The sequence below is a fragment of the Delphinus delphis genome, chromosome 16 (genome assembly GCF_949987515.2).
Source record: "Delphinus delphis chromosome 16, mDelDel1.2, whole genome shotgun sequence".
Classification (NCBI taxonomy): domain Eukaryota; kingdom Metazoa; phylum Chordata; class Mammalia; order Artiodactyla; family Delphinidae; genus Delphinus; species Delphinus delphis.
Window position 1 is genome coordinate 61,732,518 of NC_082698.1, and position 22,599 is coordinate 61,755,116.

Here is a 22,599-nt window from a genome sequence, read left to right on the forward strand (position 1 = left end):
GGCTGAGTAATATTCCATTGGTATATATGTACCACATCTTCTTCATCCATTTGTCTGTCTATGGGCATTTAGGTTGCTTCCATGACCTGGCTATTGTAAATAGAGGCACAATGAACATTGTGGTACATGACTCTTTTTGAATTATGGTTTTCTCTGGGTATCTGCCCAGTACTGGGATTGCTGGGTCATATGGTAGTTCTATTTTTAGTTTTTTAAGGAACCTCCAAACTGTTCTCCATAGTGGCTGTATCAATTTACATTCCCACCAACAGTGCAAGAGGGTTCCCTTTTCTCCACACCCTCTCCAGCATTTATTGTTTGTAGATTTTTTGATGATGGCCATTCTGACCGGTGTGAGGTGATACCTCATTGTAGTTTTGGTTTGAATTTCTCTAAAGATCAGTGATGTTGAGCATCCTTTCACGTGTTTGTTGGCCATCTGTATATCTTCTTTGGAGAAATGTCTATTTAGGTCTTCTGCCCATTTTTGGAGTGGGTTGTTTGTTTTTTTCATGGTGAGATGCATGAGCTACTAGTATATTTTATACGTTAAGCCTTTGTCAGTTGCTTCGTTTGCAAATATTTCCTCCCGTTCTGAGGGCTGTGTTTTTGTCTCATTTACGGTTTCCTTTGCTGTGCAAAAGCTTTTAAGTTTCATTAAGTTCCCTTTGTTTACTTTTGTTTCTATTTCCATTTCTCTAGGAGGTGGGTCAAAAAAGCTCTTGCTGTGATTTATGTCATAGAGTGTTCTGCCTATGTTTTCCTCTAAGAGTTTTATAGTGTCTGGCCTTACATTTAGGTCTTTAATCCATTTTGAACTTATTTTTGGGTATGGTGTTAGGGAGTGTTCTAACTTCATTCTTTTCCATGTAGCTGTCCAGTTTTCCCAGCACTACTTATGGAAGAGGCTGTCTTTTCTCCATTGTATATTCTTGCCTCCTTTATCAGGTGACCTCCTTTATAAGGTGACCATATGTGCATGGACTTATCTCTGGGCTTTCTATCCTGTTCTGTTTCTATCCTGTTCCACTGATCTATATTTCTGTTTTTGTGCCAGTACCATATTGCCTTGATTACTGTAGCTTTTTAGCACAGTACAGATTACTTTAGTCTGAAGTCAGGGACCCTGATTCCTCCAGTTCTGTTTTTCTTTCTCTAGATTGCTTTGGCTATTCGGGGTCTTTTCTGTTTCCATACAGATTGTGAAATTTCTTGTTCTAGTTCTGTGAAAAATGCCATTGGTAGTTTGATAGGGATTGCATGATCTGTAGACTGCTTTGGGGAGTATACTCCTTTTCACAATGTTGATTCTTCCAATCCAAAAACGTGGTATATTTCTCCATCTGTTTGTATCATCTTTAATTTCTTTCATCAGTGTCTTATACTTTTCTGCAAATAGGCCTTTTGTCTCCTTAGGTAGGTTTATTCCTAGGTATTTTATTCTTTTTCTTGCAGTGGTATATGGGAGTGGTTCCTTAATTTCTCTTTCAGATTTTTCATCATTAGTGTATAGGAATGCAAGAGATTTCTGTGCATTAATTTCGTATCCTGCTACTTTACCAGATTCATTGATTAGCTCTAGTAGTTTTCTGGTAGCATCTTTAGGATTCTCTATGTATAGTATCATGTCATCTGCAAACAGTGACAGCTTTACTTCTTCTTTTCCAATTTGGATTCCTTTTATTTATTTTTCTTCTCTGATTGCTGTGGCTAAAACTTCCAAAACTATGTTGAATAACAGCGGTGAGAGTGGGTAACCTTGTCTTGTGCCTGATCTTAGTGGAAATGGTTTCAGTTTTTCACCATTGAGAACGATGTTGGTTGTGGGTTTGTCATATACGGCCTTTATTATGTTGAGGTAAGTTCCCTCTATGCCTACTTTCTGGAGGGTTTTTGTCAAAAGTGGGTGTTGAATCTTGTCAAAAGCTTTTTCTGCATCTATTGAGATGATCATATGGTTTTTACCCTTCAATTTATTAATACGGTGTATCACATTGACTGACTTGTATATATTGAAGAATCTTTGCATTCCTGGGATAATCCCCACTTGATCATGGTGTATGATCCTTTTAATGTGCTGTTGGATTCTGTTTGCTAGTATTTTGTTGAGGATTTTTGCATGTATTTTCATCAGTGATATTGGCCTGTAGTTTTCTTTTTTTGTGACATCTTTGTCTGGTTTTGGTATCAGGGTGATGGTGGCCTCGTAGAATGAGTTTGGGAGTGGTCCTCCCTCTGCTATATTTTGGAAGAGTTTGAGAATGATAGGTGTTAGGTCTTCTCTAAATGTTTGATAGAATTTGCCTGTGAAGCCATCTGGTCCTGGGCTTTTGTTTTTTGGAAGATTTTTAAAACAGTCTCAATTTCAATGCTTGTGATTGGTCTGCTTATATTTTCTATTTCTTCCTGCTTAAGTCTCGGAGGTTACGCTTCTCTGAGAATGTGTCCATTTCTTCCAGGTTGTCCATTTTATTGGTACATATTTGCTTGTAGTAATCTCTCATGATCCTCTGTATTTCTGCAGTGTCAGTTGTTACATCTCCTTTTTCATTTCTAATTCTGTTGATTTGAGTCTTCTCCATTTTTTTCTTGATGAGTCTCGCTAAATGTTTATCAATTTTGTTTATCTTCTCAAAGAACCAGCTTTTAGTTTTATTGATCTTTGCTATTGTTTCCTTCATTTCTTTTTATTTATTTCTGATCTGATCTGTATGATTTCTTTCCTTCTGCTAACTTTGGGGCTTTTTTGTCCTTCTTTCTCTAATTGGTTTAGGTGTAAGGTTAGGTTGTTTATTTTTTTCTTGTTTCTTGAGGTAGGATTGTATTGCTATAAACTTCCTTCTTAGAACTGCTTTTGCTGCATCCCGTAGGTTTTGGTTTGTCGTATTTTCGTTGTCATTTGTTTCTAGGTATTTTTTGATTTCCTCTTTGATTTCTTCAGTGATCTCTTGGTTATTATGCAGCTTTTGCTGCATCCCGTAGGTTTGGTTTGTCGTATTTTCGTTGTCATTTGTTTCTAGGTATTTTTTGATTTCCTCTTTGATTTCTTCAGTGATCTCTTGGTTATTAAGTATTGTATTGTTTAACCTCCATGTATTTGTATTTTTTACAGATTTTTTCCTGTAATTGATATCTAGTCTCATAGCATTGTGGTCGGAAAAGATACTTGATAATATTTCATTTCCTTAAATTTACCAAGGCTTGCTTTGTGACCCAACATGTGATCTATCCTGGAGAATGTTCCATCAGCACTTGAGAAGAAATTGTATTCTGTTGTTTTCAGATGGAATGTCCTATAAATATCAATTAAGTCCATCTTGTTTAATGTGTCATTTAATGCTTGTGTTTCCCTGTTTATTTTCATCTTGATGATCTGTGCATTGGTGAAAGAGGGGTGTTAAAGTCCCCTACTATGCTTGTGTTACTGTCGATTTCCCCTTTTGTGGCTGTTACCATTTGCCTTATGTATTGAGGTGCTCCTATGTTGGGTGCGTAAATATTTACAATTGGTATATGTTCTTCTTGGATTGATCCCTTGATCCTTATGTAGTATCCTTCTTTGCCTCTTGTAATAGTCTTCATTTTAAAGTCTATTTTGTCTGATATGAGAATTGCTACTCCAGCTTTCTTTTCATTTCCATTTGCATGGAATATCTTTTTCCATCACCTCACTTTTAATCTGTGTGTGTCCCTAGGTCTGAAGTGGGTCCCTTTAGACAGCATATATATGGATCTTGTTTTTGTATCCATTCAGCCAGTCTGTGTCATTTGGTTGGAGTATTTAATCCATTTACATTTAAGGTAATTATTGATATGTATGCTCCTATTACCATTTTCTTAATTGCTTTGGGTTTGTTTTTGTAGGTCTCTTCCTTCTCTTGTGTTTCCTGCCTAGAGAAGTTCCTTTAGCATTTATTGTAAAGCTGGTTTGGTGGTGCTGAATTCTCTTAGCTTTTGCTTGTCTGTAAAGGTTTTAATTTCTCCATCGAATCTGAATGAGATCCGTGCTGGATAGCATAATCTTCATTGTAGGTTTTTCCCTTTCATCCCTTTAAATGACTCTCCCTTCTGGCTTGCAGAGTATCTGCTGAAAGATCAGCTGTTAACCTTATGGGGTTTCCCTTCTATGTTATTTGTTTGTTTTCCCTTGCTGCTTTTAATACTTTTTCTTTGTATTTAATTTTTGTTAGTTTGATTACTATGTGTCTTGGCGTGTTTCTCCTTGGATTTATCCTGTATGGGACTCTCTGTGCTTCCTGGACTTGATTAACTATTTCCTTTCCCATATTAGGGAAGTTTTCAGCTATAATCTCTTCAAATATTTTCTCAGTCCCTTTCTTTTTGTCTTCTTCTTCTGGGACCCCTATAATTGAATGTTGGTGTGTTTAATGTTGTCCCTGAGGTGTCTGAGACTGTCCTCAATTCTTTTCATTCTTTTTTCTTTATTCTGCTCTGCAGTAGTTATTTCCACTATTTTATCTTCCAGGTCACTTATCCGTTCTTCTGCCTCAGTTATTCTGCTATTGATTCTTTCTAGAGAATTTTTAATTTCATTTATTGTGTTGTTTGTCATTGTTTATTTGCTCTTTATTTCTTCTAGGTCCTTGTTTAATGCTTCTTGTATTTTCTCCATTCTATTTCCAAGATTTGGATCATCTTTTCTATCATTACTCTGAATTCTTTTTCAGGTAGACTGCCTATTTCCTCTTCATTTGTTTGCCTTGCTCCTTCATCTGCTGCGTATTTCTCTGTCTTCTCATTTGGCTTAATTTACTGTGTTTGGGGTCTCCTTTTTGCAGGCTGCAGGTTCATAATTCCCATAGTTTATGGTGTCTGTCACCAGTGGGTAACATTGGTTCAGTGGCTTGTGTAGGCTTCCTGGTGGAGGGGACTGGTGCTTGTGTTGTGGTGGATGAGGCTGGATCTTGTCTTTCTGGTAGGCAGGAATGCGTCCAGTGGTGTGTTTCGGGGTGTCTGTGAACTTAGTATGATTTTAGGCAGCCTCTCTGCTAATGGGTGGGGTTGTGTTCCTGTCTTGCTAGTTGTTTGGCATGGGGTGTCCAGCTCTGGAGCTTTCTGGCTGTTGAGTGGAGCTGGGCCTTAGCGTTGAGACAGAGATCTCTGGGACAGCTCTTGTTGATTGATATTACGTGGGGCCGGGAGGTCACTGGTGGACCAGTGTCCTGAACTGGGCTCTCCCACCTCTGAGGCTCAGGCCTGACACCTGGCTGGAGTACCAAGACCCTGTCAGCCACACAGTTCAGAAGAAAAGGAAGAAAAAATAAAATAAAATGAAATAAAGTTATTAAAATAAAAATTTAAAATATATTATTAAAATAAAAAAATTTAAAAATAAAAAAAAAGAGCAACCAAACCAATAAACAAATCCACCAGTGATAACAAGCACTAAAAACTATACTACGATAAACATAAAAATCAGAAACTAGGGTTTCCCTGGTGGTGCAGTGGTTGAGAGTCTGCCTGCCGATGCAGGGGATACGGGTTCATGCCCTGGTCCGGGAAGATCCCACATGCCGCGGAGCGGCTGGTCCCGTGAGCCATGGCCGCTGAGCCTGCACGGCCAGAGCCTGTGCTCTGCAACGGGAGAGGCTGCAACAGTGAGAGGACTGCATACCACACACACACACAAAAAAATCAGAAACTAGTCCGTCGCAGACAGCGAACTCCAAGTCTACAGTTGCTTCCAAAGTCTACCACCTCAGTTTTGGGATGATTTGTTGTCTATTCAGGTATTCCACAGATGCAGGGTACATCAAGTTGATTGTGGAGATTTAATCCACTGCTCCTGAGGCTGCTGGAAGAAGTTTCCCTTTCTCTTCTTTGTTTGCACAGCTCCCAGGTCCCAGCTTTGGATTTGGCCCCGCCTCTGCATGCAGGTTGCCCTCCGGTGTCTGTTCTTCGCTCAGACAGGAGGGGTTGAAGGAGCAGCTGATTAGGGGGCTCTGGCTCACTCAGGCCAGGGGGCGGGAGGGGTTCGGAATGCGGGGCCAGCCTGTGGTGCGAGAGGCCAGTGTGACATTGCAACAGCCTGAGGCACGCCGTGTGTTCTCCCGGGGAAGTTGTCCCTGGATCACAGGACCCTGTCAGTGGCGGGCTGCACAGGCTCCCAGGAGGGAAGGTGTGGATAGTGACCTGTGCTTACACGCAGGCTTCTTGGCTGAAGCAGCAGCCTTAGCGTTTCATGCCCATCTCTTGTGTCTGCACTGATAGCTGCGGCTCGCGCCTGTCTCTGAAGCTCTTTTAGGCGGTGCTCTGCCTTCTGTGGGCAGACAGGGAAGGAATCACCTCTCCTCGTGCACCCTAAAACCTCTCCTCGTGCACCTCTTAGGCAGGTGCAGACTTTTTCCCAGACTCCCTCCCGGCTAGCTGGGGCGCACTAGCCCCCTTCAGGCTGTGTTCACGTGGCCAACCCCAGGCCCCTCCCTCCTGGGATCTGACCTCCGAAGCCCGAGCCTCAGCTCGCAGCCCCGCCCCCCCCCCCACCCCGGCGGGTGAGCAGACAAGCCTCTCGGGCTGGTGAGTGCTGGTCGGCACCGATCCTCTGTGCAGGAAGCTCTCCACTCTGCCCTCTGCACCACTGTTGCTGTGCTCTCCTCCGCGGCTCCGAAGCTCCCCCCTCCGCCCCCCCACAGTCTCCGCCCGCGAAGGGGCTTCCTAGTGTGTGGAAACTTTTCCTCCTTCACAGCTCCCTCCCACTGGTGCAGGTCCCATCCCTATTCTTTTGTCTCTGTTTTTTCTTTTTTCTTTTGCCCTACCCAGGTACGTGGGGAGTTTCTTGCCTTTTGGGAGGTCTGAGGTCTTCTGCCAGCATTCACTAGGTGTTCTGTAGTTGTTGTTCCACATGTAGACGTATTTCTGATATATCTGTGGGGAGGAAGGCGATCTCCATGCCTCACTCCTCCGCCATCTTGAAGGTCCCCCCATCTCCCTGTCCTTTTTATTCACAGGAGTCATCGCCTGGAGGGCTGGGACCTTCACCCAAGGTCCTGCCTCCACTGGGAGGCAGTCAGTGAGGACGTCATTCCCACCTCCACCAGATCCCTGTCTCTCGGGAATGTGGGGCTTCATGAGACTTCATTTCATAAGGCATTTTTCCAAGTTGCAGTAATTCAGAGACCTCACTGCCTCTCCTTTGTCTCTTCACTCCCCTTACTTTTCTCTCACTAACATCACAAGTGAAATACTAAGAAATAACATTTCTTGAGTGCTTACTGCAGTGTTTGGAAGGCTTTACATGCGTCGTCCCAGCAGCCCTATGTGGGGGATGTACTCATCCCTGCTTTAGAAATGAGGTCTCCCAAAAAGCCGAGGAGCTTGTTTCTCCAGCCGTCCCACGGGGTGACCCCTGAGGTGTCGAGAGTGTATTTTGCACCTTCTCCCCTAGTGTCTTGTCTGCATAGTCTCCCCAGCCATCTCAACACAAAGCCCTCAAGTGGCTGAAGAGGACCCGCTTTAGGGGGGTGTTCTCAGGAAGAGCAATCTCCTCATGTCATCTGCCACTCGCCTTTTTTTAATTTGATAAAAACATACAGAGCATAATATTTATCATTTTAACCATTTGAAAGCATACAGCTCAGTAATATTAAATACATTCACAGTGTTGTGTAAGCATCACCCCTAACTACACCTGAATCTTTTTCATCTTCTCCAACAAAAACTCTGTACCCATTAACAATAAACACCCCCCACCCAGCCTCTGGTAACCTCTATTCTATTTTCTGTCTCTGAATTTGCCTACTCTAGGTAGGAGAGTGGAATCGTAACAGTATTTGTCCTATGTGTCTCGCTTCTTTCACTCCACATAATGTTTTCACGGTCCATTCATGTTGTCGGATGTGTCAGGACTTTATTCATTCTATGGCTGAATAATATTCCACTGTATGGATATATCACTTTGTTTATCCATTCGTCCATAGATGGACACTTGCATTGTTTCTACCTTTTGACTATGGTAAATGCTGCTGCTATGAACATTGGGGCACACGTTTCTGCTTGAGTCCCTGCTTGCACTTCTTTTAGATAAACACCAAGGAGTGGAATTTCTGGGTCATACGGTAGTTCTATGTATAACCTCTTGAGAAACCACTAAATTGTTTCCTGCAGCCTGCCACTGGCTTCTAGGCTAGCCTCTGCCTTGACCTTCCTGTGCCTATCTTCCTACCTGTCAAATCAGGACTTAAACAAGATGCAGCCCAGCTCTCCAGAACTGGAGAGACCAACCTCACACTTATGACAGGGCCATGGCGACTCCAAGCCCTCTAGGCCCCAAGGAACTAGCCCTGCCCACCACTCCGCCCTCCCCCTAGAGCTCCCCGCTACAGCAGTGGCCCTGGGGTGGGGTGGGGGGCAGTGAAGAAAGCCAAATAGGTGGGCACCGTCACTAGGCCTCAGGATTCTCTTGCCTGGAACTGTCCCATTCTGTCTTGATCATCACGGCCTCCATGCCCCTAGCAAGACCTGGCACGTAGCAGGTGCTCCAGAAACACTGTTGAATGAATGAATGTTGGCATGCATTTCTCCCTGCCTCACAGGACGATGAGCTTGTTGGGTGAGGGGGAGACAAGGAGACTGGGGACGGTGGGAGAGCAAGCACTGGAGCTGGGAAGAAGAGCCGAGGCTAGGCTGCAGGGAAGGCCTCAGCTCCTGCCTCCCCACTGCCCCCCACGGCCCTGCCCCCACCCAGAAAGGCCAACTCTTCCCCCTTTCACCTTGAAACAGTTTGAGACCCAGTGTGGGGAGCCACTATTTGGGAGGAAGGGACTTCCAACCAGAGCCAACCAAGGTGGCCCTGCCCTCAGGCACAGGTGCACAAACTCATGATAGATGCCAAAAGGAGGATGAGATCTCAAGGTTTCTAGTTTGTTTTTACCTTTATCACCCATTTCTTAAGTGCCTACTGTGAGACATGCCCTGTGTAAATATGCATGATTTCATTTACTTTTCCTAAGAGCCCTACTTTGTAAGTGAGGAAACTGAGGCTAAGAAAGGTTTGATGACTAGTCCAAAGTCTCCCAGTTACTCAGTGCTGGGAAAGGTAAGATTCGAACCAGGGGTTCTGCTGCCAATGGCCCCGGGTATGTCCTGCTCCTGCCTCCAGTCCACACCCCACCCCACCTGTCTTCCCTGGGCATCCACCCTTCAGCTACTGCAGAACTGGGGCGGTGCCCAGGCGCCCTCAGTCACTCTTCCTGTCCTGGCCAGGCCACAGGGCTCTCACTAGGGCTCCCTCCCCTCTGGTTCCTCGCTCCTCCACTCTGGTCCACCTTGCACTGGAGGCTCCTAGCCCACCCTGGCTGTCCCGCTCTGTCCTCCTCAACATTGGGAAATGACTCCTGCAGGTTGTACATCGTTCTCCAGGGACTAGAACGAGGGGTGCACTTGGGACACTCACTGAGCCCAGCTCCCATGCCCACCCTCTGGACCAGAAGAGGGTGGGGAAGGCTGGCTGGGAATTCCAGGGAGCCTGAAGGGAAAGTAGAGGGCACACATTTACTGGGCATCCCTGACACATTTACTGGTGTCAGGCAGCACGCTTCTCTGTCACTCTAACCCCCTCAGCTGCCAGGCAAGGACCCCACAGGCAGGACAGGAGGGGCACTGGCTCAAGGCCATGCAGACTGGCCCCGAAGGACCCACTCCTTAGCAGCCGCTCCCTTCCGTCCCCAAGGGCCCTCTCCTCTCTCAGGAGGCTGGCTGCTAAGGGAGCAGCCCGTTGCTGGAGGCAGCTCAGGGGAGGGGCCCGGGGACAGGACTCCAGCCTGGCCAGAACCCCTCCCTGCCCCTTAAAGAGCAAACTGGGAAGAGGAGAGACAGAAAGCCTGTGTTTAAGCTGGAGCCGGCAGCCTAAACAAAAACATCTGTTTCTCATTTCAAAAACAAAACAGAAGTATGGTTTGCTGAACCAGTTCACAGGGCAAATGACATGGCAGGGGATTCTATAACTTTGTGAAGAACCCAAACTGCTTTCAAGTCCTTTGGAAACCATTAAGACCACGCAAATGTGCTTATTAAGCAAACCGTGCAAATTAGCTTATAAACCATGAGCAATCCCTCATGCTTCTGATCTGGTATGTAAGCAGGTGCTGCAGGCGCCGCCACTGGGCCCAGAAGGTGCCTTACTCCTGGTTTTCATCTATAGTGTATCTGAAAATAATACTAGGGCTTTCCTTGAAAAGGTTCAGTGATGTAGACGTTCTGGTCAATTCTTCCATAATTATGTCCCCCAACTGTTTCCAAAAAGCAGTTGTTTGTTTATTGTTTTGTTGTATCAACAAACTGAGCAAAAGGGCCTTTATTGGTACCATCTGGAGTGAAGAGCATTCCCACAGCCCTCCCAGACCAGATGTGTGCAGTGGGCTATGCCCTTGTTTGCTACGTGACCTAGAGCAAATGGGTCCCCTCCGAGTCCTCTGTTCCTCACATCGCCTGGACACACTAACACCTCAGAGTTTAAGATCACACGTGGGCTCCTCTGTGGTAAAGGACCGGATGCGGAAGCACCTACAAACACGCCAGGTGTAACGGCATCGGGAAGGGGCCCCACTTAATGGGTTGATGCCTGTCCTGCCCCAGATCCTGTAGACAGCTGGGGAATCCTGCCTGCACTGCAGGATGGGGTCTGGGGCGGGAGAGCATTGTCAGCTCCTTTTAGAGATGTAGAAACTGGGGCTGGGAGAGTTGCAGCAATTTGTCAGGTACATGTTAGATGCTCAGAAGTACTTGTCACTCAAGAAACACTCAAGGAGATGTTACTGTGTGCAGAACCACAAAGACACGCCAGCCACAGCCTGCTGTGCTGGTCTGCTGCTCTCACCTCCCTACCCAGAGACCCACTCCCTGCTGGGGCCAACGCCCCTCCTCAGCAAACCTTCCCTGGCAAACCTCTTTACAGAGCTGCGATCCTCCTGTCCTCAGGCAAGGAGAGGGTGGGTCTAGCCAGAGAGGATGCCAGCCAGTGCCCTGACGGGGGAAGCCAAGGCAGGAAGGACAAGGGCCTGTCTCCTGCATTGGCAGGAGAGAGGGACGCAGGGATCCGGGCAACCCAAAGGGAGTGGGGTCATCTCACACGGCCACAGCTCCCCTCCACCCAGTGCCTTCATGGTCCCCACAGCCCTGCACCCCCAGGGCTCCCACAGACGCCCACCACGCAGTGCTTCCTTTCCATGGGAGTTGGGGACGGCAGGCTGCTTTGGCCACTCAGAGCCTGGATTCTTCAGATTCTCGCCCAAAACCCTCGTGAGGAAACTTAAGCCAATGGACAATGGTATAACCTCCCCATGTGACCAAAGTTCATGCCCAGTTACTGGCAGCCACCCTGGTGGAAATGGCACCCAGGGATCCAACAGAACCCACGCGCAGCCACCTCCACAGGGGGCACCTTTCAAGAGCGCTCTCCACAGAGAGTTCTCACACAGGACACAGCTCTAAGCAGAAGCTTCTCCGTGGAGAGCAAGGCTCCCAAGGGCTGGTCCACACTAACATTTTCAGTCGAGAGCAAAGTGAGCAAAATAAGGACCGTGTAGCATGTTAAAGCTATTTCACCTAACTGGAAAGCCTGTCACTTTTATCCCCCAGAGAATTTGTCCTTCTTGTTTGGAGGGGTTAAAAATATCCTTTTATGATACGATAGCATTGTAAGGGGGGTTCATTTCTTTTTAATGGGCCAACTTCGCAAAAATCTGCATCCTAATATTCTTTTAAAAATTCTGCTTGTGGGCTTCCCTGGTGGTGCAGTGGTTGAGAGTCCACCTGCCGACGCAGGGGACACGGATTCGTGCCCCGGTCCGGGAGGATCCCACATGCCGCGGAGCGGCTGGGCCTGTGAGCCACGGCCGCTGAGCCTACGCGTCCGGAGCCTGTGCTCCGCAGTGGGAGAGGCCACAGCAGTGAGAGGCCCGCGTACCACCAAAAAAAAAAAAAAAAAAAAAAAAAAGAAATTCTGTCTGTCTGCACAATCAAGAATTTGGGGAACCACTGGAGAGAACACGTAAAGGAGCCCTCACCCGCTTTGGGGGGGGGGTCACAGATTTTCTATTTGTTTTGAGAGCCTGATGCAAACACTGGATGCTCTCCTGAGCAGAGTATATAAACACAATTTCACACACAACTTCAAGCGTCTGAAGCCCATGGCACCCTCAGTGAAGAAGAAGGAAGACGGGCACCACGAGCTAGTGCCTGGGCAGGCACCCACCCACACAGCCTTAGGAAACGCGGTTTGTGTGGGTCTCCAGGCTCTGGGTTAGTGACTGGTACCAATCCGGATGCTCGGATGGATCTGAAGAGGAAGGGAAAAGAAAGAGCACTGGGCAGGAAGTCAGCACACGGAGTCTGCCCTTGGCTCCCTGCACGACCTTGGATGTCACTGCCCTTCCAGCCTCAGATCCCTCCTTTGCTTAGTGCAGAGGTGTACGAGCTCCCTTCGGGTATCATATGCCCGTAGTGAATGAATTTCCAGCAGTGAATGCCATATTCCAGTAGTATGGAAATACTCACTAAAGGCTCATTCATTCATTCTTGCCAAAAATATTTACTGTACCTGCTAGTTGCGAGATCCTGGGACATTCAGAAATGCATAAAGCACAGTCCCCAGCACCCAGTAGCCTCCAGTCTACAGAGAAGGCACTGGGTCACCAGCATGGGTTTGAGGGCAGCTTGACGATCTGAATCCCAGATCCCTTAGGGATACAATGTGAGCCTTGAGTAAATTGTGAAACTTCTCTTGGTCTTGTAAAAGAGAGATCATAATCCCAGCCTCATCTGACTTGCAAGGCTTTGGTGAAATAATGAACGCAACGCCCCACACAATGTACGAAAACCACCCACAGGCACTCAAGAAATCAAACTCTCCTTCCCCTCTCCTGGGAAACACCAAATGCCTTGTGAATTATCAAGTCATCAAACATTTACTGACTGCATTCTGTGTGCCAGGCCACCACAGACCCTGAGATGCAAAGACTGATCACTGGTAGCCCTTCCTTTAAGGAATTACAAGTTAGTGGAGGTCTAGAGAAGTCGATGGACAACAGTGTGAAAGTGTTTTTGAGAAGTGGACCCCGGAGTATGGGGCTGTTCTTCATACAATACTTCCAACCTTCCTGTAGTTTTGAAATTTTCATAATGAAATGCTGGAGGACATGTGGGCACAGCATCTTGAGAAGTCAGAACCCTTTCTCTAAGTATCTTCAGGACACTTAGATCGCAGTGGTGAGGAGACCTGAATCAAGCTGAACTTGAAGCACAGGAGCAGTGGGCTAGGAAGGGAGGGAAGGCACGCCAGGCAGAGGGAGGAACAGAGGGAAATTCTGGAGGTGTCACTGGATCAAGGTACCTGGGCTTCCTCCTTTGTAAAATAAGAACAGGCCTACCTCGTCGGGCTGTCGTGGAACTACTGGAGGTGATGGCATCCGTGCAGCGCCTGGGAGAAGGCTGTGCTGGTTATCCCGTCTGTCCCTCTCTCCGTTCCCCATCTCCAGAGGCGGACCCACCCCGTGGACCATGTTGCTGGCACCTCCTGCAATCAAAGGGAGGCACTGACGGGAGATCAGAGGACAAGACGAGGGAGGAGTCAAGGCATTTGCTCCTCCTCCCTCAGCCCCAGGCTCAGTGATGCTGCTCTGGCCACAGTTACCCCCTTCTCAACTCAAGTTTCTGCTGGATGGTCCCCAGAGTCCCCTGAAGATACCTGTGGCAGGCTCAGGTAACACTGTGCTGTCCCCTTGCCCCCTCAAATCTAGGGGAGGTTACTGCTTCCCCCTGTAACTAGTTCCTGAGTGCCTCTCACCATTCCAAGCTGGTTCCCTTAACCCTGCCCACACATCTGCAAATGGTCCTTTCATTAAATTGTCTTTGAACTTGGAGCTAAGGCTGCCATCCATTCTTTGCCAGGATCCTAACTGCTACAGGGCCTAGTGCATAGTATGAGCTATTTTCATATACAAATTATGATTAAGCATATGCTCTAGTTTCCCCTTCCCAACCCACAGCCCTCAAAATGTCATTAAAAGTATTTATTTTTTAAATTCTATGCCAGAGCTAGAAAAACAAGAGGTCAGAAATTGTGCGGAATCCCTGAAAGACAGAGACTGATGGAACTGGATGGACAGGGGAAATGACAGCCCACAAGCCACGCAGCTGAAAGCCTCTGAGAGAGGAGGGACCAGCTTTAAGGAAGCTTTCAGCTCACAGATGCCAAGCCAGGAGGCAGGAGGAAGCCTGGACCCCTATCAGGACAAGGCTGGAGAATTCCAGCAGAAGCAGCTGGAGAATTTGGCTCTCCCCGTGCCCCCCTCAGCAGCACAGGTCAAGTCTGGGTAGCAGTGGAGTCTGCCAGGTAGTAGCAGCGAGTGGGGCACTCGGGGCAGCATCCTAGGGCTGCTATCCACCTAGCGGCGAGGGGGCACCCTCATCCAGAAGGGCAGCCACCGGCACACGCTGTCGCCAGCAGGTCCCATCCCTTCCCAGGAGTCACCAGTCCAGGCTATGTGCAATAGTCACAAGCCTTACCAACAGGATAACCTGAAATCTCAAGACAAAGTTGAGCGCACAACCAAATCCACCAACCACTGAGGAGAACCAGCAACATGAAAAACAAACACCAAACTCAGTAAAGAGAAGAACTAAACTAACATCCACGGAAACAGAACTGAATAAGCCCTCAAATAATTAATATCTTCAAAGAGATGAGCCTTCTAACACTTTTAGGCTTGCCCTAAAAAATATTGAATTGGAAATCTTATCAATTAAAAATGTGACCTGGGAGGGTTGGTGGTAGGAAATACATCCACTACACACCAATTAGAATGGCTAAAGTCAAAAAAGATCGACAATTCCAAGGCTGGTTAAGAATGTGGAGGGACTAGAACTCCCGTAAGCTGCTGGTGGGGATGAAACCATCTGGAAAATAGTTGGGCAGTTTCTTAAAATTTTAAACACACACATACCACACTGTGCAGCCATTCTCCTCCTAGGTATTTATCCAAAAGAAATGAAAACATATGTCCATATGAAGACTTGTACATGTTCATAACAGTTCTGTTTGGAATAGCCAAAACTTGGAAACAACCCAAATATCCAGTAACAATTTGGATTAACCAACGGAGGGTACAGCCGTACGATGGAATACCACTCAGCAATACAAAGGAATGACCAACTGATGTACGTTAAACATGGATGACCTGGAAATAAATATGCTGAGTGAAAGAAGCCAGAAAATAAAGAGTACACACTGATGGTTCCATTTATATAAAACCCTAGAAAATGCAAACGAATCTAGGATGACAAAAAGCAGATCAAAGTGTCCCTGCGGAGAGGGATGGGGGAGGGAAGGTCAGGAAGGAGCAATTATAAAGCGATATAAGCAAACTTTCAGAGATGATGGATATGGTCATTATCTTGATTACGATAATTTCACAGGTGTATACCTATGTCAAAACTTAACAAATTATACACTTCAAATATGTACAGTTTATTGTATATCAATTATACCTCAATAAAGTTGTTTTTAAAAAACTTTTTGGAACTGTAAAAAAAAAGAAAAGTTTGTATTGGAAAAGGAGAGTTAAAATGAACAATATTTTCCTCATCTATTTTTGTGCATGTTAGTTTTTACAGGGTACCTCTGAGTGAAAGAGTAAGAGATATAATTAGTAGTCACTTGACAAATCTTAACAAACATTTGGGGGCATATTTTCCAGAAAGTGAGAGAGTTAATGACTCCAATATCCAGGTAATACATCCTTTTGCAATTCCAGTGTTTTCCAATTCTCAAAGCTTATAACAAAATTACACGAGTACCCATTTGACTGACAGCTAATAGAAAAAAAACTTTTTAATGCTTTGATGAGAGATCATGATGTGATTTTTGGCATATTACTCAGAAGCGGTTCATAGAATCAAACAGCAGTACTATAGCAAAAAGTCACCTCTACTAGTTTATGTGATCACAGATTCTCAATGTTTACATTTATAAGAACAAAAATAGGTTATCTGAAGATAACAAACAGAAAAACTTGCAAATGTGACCAAGGAAAACATGTAAGATATTCATTAAGATTGAGAAAGAAGACAGGCACAGATGCACAGGAACCTTCTACATACTTAAGAGAATATTACAAGGTTTTCCCTGGAGTCCCAGTGGTTAGGACTCCGCCTTTCCAATGCAGCGGGTGTGTGGGTTTGATCCCTGGTCGGGGAACTAAGATCCTGCATGCCGCTGGGTGCGGCCAAAAGAAAAGAGAGAATATTACATATGATTTTACATTAATAAATTTGAAAATCTTGACAGATGCCCATGTGTTATCCTGGGAAAATGTTGGTATTTTACCAAAATTGACCCAAGGAAAACTAAAAGTCCAGAAAAGAGTAATAAAGATTTAAAAAATTAAAAATCCACTCGAGAGTTTTTAAACTTAGGATGGAAAGTCAGAGATGGTTGTTGGAAGATGAATGGATGCTAGAGGCAATGGCAATCACATGTCTACTGTACGGACCCATGTACACACAGGGACCTAACATATGACAAGGGTTGCAGTTCAAGAAGTAGAGAAACTTGGCTACTCGATAAATAACATAGGCCAACTGGATCCACATTTGGAAAAAAATAAATTATATTCTCTACCACATGTCATTCACAAACATTTATTCCAGGTGAATTAAAGAAAGAAACATAAAGGACAATACTGTACAAGCAATCAAAAAAAACCAGGAAGTAGATAAGTAACCTTGGGTAGAGAAGGTCTGCTGACACAAGACACAAAATATAAAAGGCAAAAATCTGACAAAATAAACTCCAAAACAATTACGGATAAACTGGAAGAAAGAACTGGCTGTATATCTATCTACCTACAAATGAAACAGACTGTATTAAAATTTTTACACCTATTAGTTTGAAAGAGAACCCAGTAGAAAAATAAGCAAACATATAAGAGAGCAAATCCAAATGGCCAATAAACCTATAAAAAGATGTTTCATCTCATTAGTAATTGGGAAAATCATATTAAAATAAAAACAAAAGACTCTTTCCTAATCAGATGGGCAAAAATTAAAAGACTGGTGACTTAAATGTTGGAGTGGGAATGGGGAAATGTGTGTTTTCATAAACTATTGATGTTTTAATTCAGGGTGAGGTGGGCAGATGGTAGGAAAAGAAAGAATATACTAAGGGGAGGCGCAAAATGAAACTCAAAAGCCCCCATCATAGATAATCTACCAGAGTGATGCATAGGAAACACGTACTTCTTGTGGGTGTTGAGGGGAACCTCTTGAAAGAACACAGGGGTTTGAAAAGCGCTGAGTGTAAGAACCACAAGACCTTGTAGGAGGGTTTTCAAAGTAATCATGCTTTCCCCTCACCCTGCTCCCAACCCACCCCAGCAAAGGCACACTTCCAGAAGGACTGACATCTCTCTCCCCATCACTGAAAATGTCAGAGGATTCCAGTACCCAGAGCTGGCACCGACATCCACCTTTGAAATGAGCACGGGCTTGGAGTCAGACACTCTCTTGGCACATAGATCAATGGAACAGAATAGAGAGCCCAGAAATAAACCCATGCACTTATGGTCAATTAATCTTTGACAACGGAGGCAAGAATATACAACAGAGAAAAGACAGTCTCTTCAATAACAGTTTGGAGGGTCCTCAAAAAACTAGAAAGAGAACTGTCCTATGATCCAGCAATTCCACTCCGGTATATCCAGAAAAAAACAAAAACACTAATTCAAAAGATGCACCCCAATGTTCACAGCAGCACTATTTACAATAGCCAAGACATGGAAGCAACCCATTGCCCATCAGCAGACACACAGATAAAGAAGATGTGGTATTATATATGTGTGTGTGTGTGTGTGTGTGTGTGTGTGTATACACACACACACACACACACACACACACACACACACATATTACTCAGCCTTAAAAAAAGAATGAAATTCTGCCATTTGCAGAAACAAGAATGGACCTAGAGAATATCATGCTTTGTGAAATAAGTCAGAGAAAGACAAATACTATAGGATATCACTTATATGTGGACTCTGAAAAATACAACCAACCAGTGAATACAACCAAAAAGAAGCGGACTCACAGATACAGAGAACAAGTTATTGGTTACCAGTGGGGAGAGGGAAGGGGGGATGGGTAATACAGGGGTAGGGAAGTAAAAGGTACAAACTATTAGGTGTAAAATAAGCTACAAGGATATACTGTACAACATGGAGAATATAGCTAATATTTTATAAGAACTATAAATGGAGTATTACCTTTAAAAATTGTGAATCACTATATTACATACCTGTAACATATACTGTACAGCAACTATACTTCAATAAAAAATAAGTAAATAAAATTAAACACATATGAGATTCTATTGTGAGCCACAAAAGTAGCGAGAAGTTTTTAAAAAGTGGACTAGGCGGCGCTGGCCAGGCATGATAAACAGTGAGCTCATTAATTGCTATTTGAGACTATCCAGTAGGACATTTCTGGAGAACAAACTGAAAACCTTTATAACGGTTTACTTAGGAAATATTCCCTTTATTTAGGAAATAATCAGAGGTTGGCACTGCCATTCGCAGATTTAAGGGTGTCCACCCAGATAACTCCAAGCGCCTCAGCCCTGCCTTCCCCACCCCACCCCATCCACAGAGAAGGTGGGCAACGATTTCCTTCCACACGGGCCCCAGTCCACAGGCCCCGCAGCCCCACACTCGAGATGGAAGGGCAGGGCGGTGCGAGAGAGAGAAAGACAACTGAGTCTGGCTGGAACTGTAACATATGAAGCTGGAAACCGGGCTGATGGTGTCCCTACGCAGTGCCAGAGAAGGCCGCCTTAACCAGCAAGAGGGACAAGGAAGCTGCCCAGAGAGGCCAAGGAGAGGGTGAGGGTGTGTCATTCAGGTCCTCAGAGTGGCAGACACCACGATGGGATCAGATGTGCAAGAGATTTGTGGAAACCCGTGAAGGATAAAGGAGGAGGTGGCAGAAGGCAGGAAGACCACGATGCGGGTCTGACGCCCGTGAAAGGAGAGAGGGAGCGAGAGCCCCACGCTGCAGGGTGGGTCTGGGGAACCCCCAGCCAGACCAATGGGGAGGCCCCGGGCAAGGCTGCCACGGGTAGAAACAGCGTGGCTAGTGGCTCGAGAGCCCTGCCGGCCTCAGTCATCGTCTGGGAGAGCCCGAGCGGGGAAAGGGCTGGAGACAGAGCGCGGCCTTGGTGTGTGTTGGATCGAAGCTGCAGTGGCTGGAGTTGTGCCATCTGCTCTTGCAGCGGGTTCTCCTGAGGGGGGATTGGAGCGGCGCACCCCCGGTGATGCTGCAGAGGGCATCCAGGGCTCGCTGGACAGTATTCCAGTTTCCAGTCCTGGTCGTCCCAAGACCCTGCCGCACCTCCATCAGGGTCCCAGGAGATCCTTCTACTGATCATAGTTTTACAATCCCCTCATCCCTGGCAGAGAAGTGCTGAACCACCGCACATACGGACACACGTGCACACTGGTGTATACACCACTGCACTCACATCCAGAAGCCACACAGAGCATGCCTGGACTCTGCTGTGCTGGGAAATAACCCCAGGAGGCCTCCCCTCCAAGGCTGGGGAGGTCACCAACCCTATGCGGTCGGAGCTCTGGGTTCCATTCTCACCACCCCCAGCTGACCTTGGAACTACAACCCAGAGGGTCTGATTCCCCTAATCCTGGAAGAGCTTAGAGAGAAGGCTCAGGTCAGCACTCTCTCTGCCTCACTCTCCCTACTGCCTCTTTACACGCCAATTTCTCAACACAAGTGTGTTCAAGCCTTCAGGGGCCTAAAGGGACCAAGGGGAGCCTGCAGGGATAAGAAAAGGAAATAGAGGTGGAGGACCACCCTCCTTCATAGCCCTTGAAATTCCATTTTGTTCCATTTCCCTGGATATAACAGTCCTTCACACTTTAGCGTGAATTAGTCTGTTATGTTGCCTTCTTCAAGAAGGGGCTCAGCACGTCAGCCGTGGGCATCCAGAGTGAGATGGTCAAACATAGTTGGGGATGTGAAGGAAGAAGAGAGACATCCAGGAAAATCCACCTTCTCTGAGAATCCGGTGCACTACGGGCAGGTGCTCTTGGCTCTCCCTGCCCTCCCACCCTTACTCTGAAGTAGCAGGGACCCCAGCTTGCAACAGTTCTGTAACACCTGACCCACGCTGAAGACATAGGTAGCCAAGCGCACTTCACATTTAGCCACTTTTAATGCTCAAAAGCTCTGTACAAAAAAAAAAAAAAAAAAAAATCACAAATGAATCCTCACAACACCCCTGTGAGGTACGTAGGCAAGTATTATTCTCCCATTTTACAGATAGGGAAACTGAGGCAGAGAGGTGATGTGACCAGCCAGTAGTCCCAGCACAGCTGAAAGGCAGGGCCAACCGTGAGAATGCAAAGGATCCCTCCCAGTTCAGCCCTGATCTCTGACCCCTCATCTAGACCTTGTCTGCAACAAAATTAACACTTTTTACTACATGCAAAAATAAAACCAAAAACAACAACAAATCTGGAAAGGTAGTGAACAGACATACAGTAGATTTGCAAAAGAATTCAGCCAAAATGGTCATAAATTTTCCAACACTAGGTAGATGTGAACAACTCTGGCCTCTTCCCCCTTTTCAAAACACCATGACCGGTGACACATCACCTGTTTCTCTGCACAAGTGCCGGTGTCCAACCAAGAGAGACCTCCCTGGCCCCAACGAGCCAGGCCAGGAGGACAGCGTCCACACCACTCAGCCCCTGTGCTTCGGGGGACACCAGCCCCAAGAGGGAGAGCCGCAGACTCAGCTCAACACCGCCTGCCTCTCCGAGCAACCCTCCCACTGTCTGCACAGAGCTGGTCCCGGCAGCTGCTAACTCAGCAGCACTTGGCCCCTTCTGCCCCCACTGGAAGGATGCTCAGCAATGATGGCCTGGAATCCACGTGCCCCCTCACGCCATCCTTGGCCCACTCTCACATGCCCCACTGCTCACTCAGGGCCACCCGGCAGTCTCCGGGGCTCCTGCCACAGCAGGTCGGGGCACAGGCCACTCTGGATGGCGGGGCAGGGAGGCAGTGCTTCCCTAGACCTCCCGCCCATGGTTCCAGAGAAATGGAGCTGGCCTCTTCCACAGGGCTGCATGCACCTTCTGGAAGCTCTTTCTTCCCCCGAGAGGGACTCCATTTCATTTTCAGCTCCCTGGAAACCTCCAAAGTCCTGCCAGCCCAGAGGAGGGGAGAGGGCAAAGGAAGGAGAGGCAGAGGCCCCTGCGGGACACACCGGGCACGTGGTTGTCCTTCAAGTCTCCAGGTTGAGACAAGGCATGAGAGGCAAGAAAACTGGGTAAAGCTGCCCTTAAGCTAACAAATCAGCCCGCACACAGTCCACTCCCCAGGGAGCCCGGGGCCCCCAGGGCGGTGCTCAGGCAGCAAAACGGGAGAAGCTGCGTGGGAGAGCCACGAGAGAGGGCAAGAGGGAAGCCAACACTGGCCAGGGCCGCTCCGCCAGGGCCCGTCGGAGCCGCTTGGGGGAGAGGGGAGGGCGAAGCGGCGAGGGGCTTCGCTTGGCAACTTGGGGAGTGAGCTCCTTGCAGACGTGATGCCACGCCGGCCTTCCTGCAGACCCTCCCCGCCCTGCCATTCACGAAGCATCACTGTGCACCAACTGTCCTATAAAAGCTCTTCCAGAGAAGGGGCCCCAGCCATGCCGGTCTCGCTGCTAAGCTGAGGAATCATTTCTCAGGGCCGCTGTCAGTGAGCAGCACCGGCACCCCCAGCCTGCGAGGGTAGGAGGTGGCCCCATGGGAGGCGACGGTAGCAGGGGCAGGGGGAGCGCGTCCTACAGGAAGTCCCATTCCTACAGGACGTCCCCTGCAGAGGAGGGCTCAGGGCTGTGGCTCTGCTCCTGCCACCGGCAGCGCAGCCTCGAGAAGGGCTGGTCCTCCATGCTCTCAAGCTCGGGGAAGCCCAGCTGGTTGAGGATCTCGTAGATGCCGGCCTTTGCTGCCACCTGGGGAGGACAGCAGAGATGGGGGCAGAGCTCCAGGGAAGGGGGGTAATCATTCAGGTCCCCCATCCCCCTCTGTCACACCATCCTCCCCTCACTGGGCTCCACAGATACAGGCGAGTCTGGGGCCCAGCGCTGCCTCCCCCCAGCTCAGTGACCTGCACAAGTTTGCGTCTCGATTACTATTAACTGCTCTGTGCTTCCACTCCCTTATAATAGGACTGCACAGTGTGGAGGGCGGCACTGCACAGAAAGCGCCCGGCAGGTAGTGAACAAGCGGAGAGCAGCACGGGAGGCCAAGCACGCCCCACGCCTGCGTAGCCCCGACGCTCCCATGGGGACCTCGGGAGCAGAGGCCAGCTGCTCCCGGTATTACAGCCAGGCCCTCAGGGCGCGCTGGGGAAGGCAGTGTGGGTGCAGCAGCCAGCAGGGGCCCTTTGGCCGTGAGTTCCAGCTGTGGAGCAGGCAGGCCCACCAAGGGCCTCAGCTCAGGCGGGTTAACTGGGGCCTCCCTGGACACTCTCCACACAGCCCTATGACCCAGACCCTGGCACTAGACTCAAACCACTCAACGA

At 47.4% G+C, this 22,599-nt stretch overlaps 1 protein-coding gene across 6 annotated transcripts in view; it reads right to left on the reverse strand.

Annotated features, from left to right (window-relative positions):
* PALD1 (phosphatase domain containing paladin 1) overlaps nt 1-22,599 on the reverse strand; it is a 140,781-nt gene that overhangs the window by 36,959 nt on the left and 81,223 nt on the right. For 3 of the 6 annotated variants that reach the window (XM_060034847.1, XM_060034848.1, XM_060034845.1), the window contains exon 20: nt 18,035-22,027. In XM_060034847.1, the coding sequence (XP_059890830.1) occupies nt 21,875-22,027 (153 nt within the window). In that variant the 3' untranslated portion in view covers nt 18,035-21,874. Of the gene's footprint in view, nt 1-13,266; nt 13,532-18,034; nt 22,028-22,599 lie in introns of those variants that run through there. The other 3 variants (XM_060034851.1, XM_060034849.1, XM_060034850.1) reach the window with 2 other exon arrangements.